This window comes from Trachymyrmex septentrionalis, unplaced genomic scaffold, assembly GCF_001594115.1.
Source record: "Trachymyrmex septentrionalis isolate Tsep2-gDNA-1 unplaced genomic scaffold, Tsep1.0 scaffold117, whole genome shotgun sequence".
Taxonomy (NCBI): Eukaryota; Metazoa; Arthropoda; class Insecta; order Hymenoptera; family Formicidae; genus Trachymyrmex; species Trachymyrmex septentrionalis.
In genome coordinates this window covers 27,171-30,351 of record NW_017304299.1, presented here as the reverse complement: position 1 = coordinate 30,351, position 3,181 = coordinate 27,171, and the positions used below count along the sequence as shown (strand labels likewise).

The 3,181-nt window shown below is 40.2% G+C and overlaps 1 protein-coding gene across 1 annotated transcript; it reads right to left on the bottom strand.

Moving 5' to 3' along the window:
- Positions 1 to 1,908: 1,908 nt before the first annotated feature.
- LOC108754304 (uncharacterized protein F54H12.2-like) lies at positions 1,909 to 2,934 on the bottom strand. The gene has a single exon (XM_018496504.1). It carries the CDS (start codon positions 2,932 to 2,934, stop codon positions 1,909 to 1,911), a length of 1,026 nt encoding a protein of 341 aa, XP_018352006.1.
- Between the last annotated feature and the right edge of the window lie 247 nt (positions 2,935 to 3,181).

Here is a 3,181-nt window from a genome sequence, read left to right as displayed (position 1 = left end):
TCTTCTATTTTTTTATACAAAACAGGTCTTTTATGATTGTACACGTGTATAAAAATCACTGAATAGAAAATAGCAATAATATCAAGAACAATATAGAATCGCTGTGGATCAGGTATACGGAAGGATAGAAGAAACAAACAGTGATTAAAAAATACGAAACTATTTATTATATTATTATTTTTATTACATTGGTTTATATGTAGTATTTAAAAAATATTTTATTTAAAAAAATGCAATCGAGCAATAACGCAGGTATTGATGGCTTGAACATCAGCGGCATTTGGTTGTTCGGGAGTAGTATATGGGTAGCCATGGGGCGTAAAAACAAATCCCCTCCACGTCTCCCTCCGGCGCCGTGGACTTGACCTAGATGGGTCAGTCTGAAGAAAGGGCGCGTTCTGATTGATCGAGGAGTGAAGGGTGGGGATAATAGGATAATTAAATGGTGTGTTCTGATTGGTTCGCCCTATACTTGCCAAAGATTTGATTGATTCGCTTCATACCTACATAAGGTGATTGGAGAGGGTGGGTGGTAGAAGGCCTCAGACAAAATGGAAGTCTGAAAAATGATGAGTGAAGATTGAGACTGCAACATTCTTTTGTCGCGAGGGCAGAGTATGAACAGCGGGGGATGAATAGCGGTCGAATTTATGACGGTCACTTTTTGTTGTCGCGACGCAACGTCTCCGACGTGTAGGCGTTTCAGTGAATGTTATTTATGTATGAGAGAGGAGATCTTATACAAAACTTTGCGGGTCTAGAGAGAGTCTTGCTTTTGTTCGGAAGAATTTGGGGGAGGTAAAACAGGAACGAACATGTTCAACCTGCGCGACGTTTTCGAGCATTGCTTTAAGAAAATTCTTTCTATATTTTATGTACTTAATGTATATTATCTGAGTCTGTAATACGAGGGAAAATGTATCTATTGTAAATAAGGATGAGGGGTAGGAATAAGAAACAAGGCAATATTTACAAGTTCAAAAACATTTATTTAAAAGAGATGTTACATGAAATAGTTATTTTATTTTTTTGAAAGAGTACACGTTTGAACATGACGGCATACAATATGAGAATTTACGAATTTATGTTTAACAATGAAGAAAAATTTTATGAAATAACTGTACAATCGATCATTTTGCTTACAATCAGAGATAAACAGATCAAGAAACTGATTAAGATTATAGCCACAAATAATATAGAAATACACAGCAGTATTGTCTACAAGAGAGAAAGTATTCCTTGCAGCATTGTCGTATTCCATCGATACGTGGTCGAGTTTCGTCGAAGTCGTAAGAGGAATCTTGGATTCAAGGATGGCAAACTGTTGAAATATGTTCCTATTCCGTGTTCATCGATGTAAAAGGCGATCCAGTGTTGGTCAGGTCGATCATGATCGTTCGTGTTAGTGACAATGGCGGTCGACTTCGTCCACACCCTCGGCAGTCGATCGGCAAGATAGACCCCCGCATGTCGTACATTGAGATGATGTAATGTGTTTAAAACTTTCAGCGAATTCATTTCTCGTCGTCGGAGAGCGTGAGCGAGGAAATGTTTGCGTAAATTCAAAATGTACCTCTTTTGCCGGCGTATACAACGTGGAGTTCCCTAAAATGCTCGACGCTTGCGAGACGCTATTAGCTTTATCTCTATCAGTCCACGAGTCGAATTTCGAGAGATCTTTTTTCTCCTCGTCTGTCGCTTGTTTGTCCGCGCTTTGGTTCATCTTTTCTGTCGCGATATTTTTCTTCCACGCTTGAATGTTGCGACCGACATCGTGTTTCTGATTTTTAAATTGAATTGAAGAATTCTCGCTGTCGGTTTTTTCGCTCTCGACGATCTCGCTCCAATTTTCTGAGGAAAGGCTATCGTAACTTGAATTGCTGCTATGTCATATAATTAGCCAACGTTTCAATTCGAAAAGTCGACAATGACTTGACGTGAAGAGTCGATTTCTAAAACGTTATCAAACTTGGCATAAACGATACAATTAATAGTCACAGAAAGAGCTTTTTCGAATCTCACTTCTAATCGTAAGCTTCCGCGTTTTACGAGATTCCAATGTCCAGCACAATTAGCGAATAGATCTGGAGTAACATCGAAAGCGAAAAGAGTGTAGCCGTTGGCGTAATCATCTCTACTTATAGAATTACCCTCGTTTAGAAAGTGAATGCCGGTTCCCGAGAATAATGTGTGATAAGCTTCAATGTAGAGTTCGTTTTTTGAAAAATTTGGTTGAATCGGTCTACTGGGAATTTGCATGCCATCGGCGTACAGTGAAAAGAAATTTATTCCGTAATTTTTGGAATTAAATGGGTTTAATTTTCTCACCATTAAACGCCTTGATACAAAGCCGACTATTATTCGTTTCGGTAGCTGTCCGAGTATTGCGTTGTCTATTGATTCCCCCACGACGTCGGAGTGTATCGTGAATGTTTTAACTTTGGTCCTCGTAAGGGGATACTTGGCAGTAGGTTTACTCAGCATTCTGGCGTGCGCGAGGAGCACGCCCGAGCTTATTTTTGCTTTTCTTACGAGTAGACTGGCGTCAAGAATGCGTATTTTTGATAACGTTTTACTCTCCATAAGACAAAATAAATTTTTCGAACGTACGAGTCTCATTCTAACCTCCACTCTGTTATTCAAAAATTTATCTTGATTAAAAACGTCGCAGTGAAGATGACTAATAAGATCTAGGGCGTGATTTCCTCGAATGTATTGCGCGCGTATCTCGAGCGCTGTATTTGGATTTGACGCGTCTAACGTATCGTTCATGTAACCAGGGATATCCGCGTCCCATAAGCAAGAGGTTAGATGGGAGGTTTTTGCGGGTGAAGCATAATTTACTAACATCACGATGTACGCGCAGAACACGTAAGCATTGTTTGGTGGCGATACGAGCTTTTGATTGAAATATACGTCGATTTGGTTGAACATGGAATACACTAAATGATTTACGAGGCCTTTTGCCCCGCTGTTCGGTGCTCTCCCCGCGTTCGCTTTTTACACGTATACGAAGGCTCAACATGATGCGAGTGAGGTCCAGATAGTCTTCTCCATGTGCGAGTATAACGAATTCTATTCGTCGAGTCGTCTGCGAGCGAAGTTATGGGTTTGTAATAAATCCATTGCGAAGTCTCAATGCTGGTTTGCGTAGGTGGCAGAGAGAAGAGATCGAGTTCGC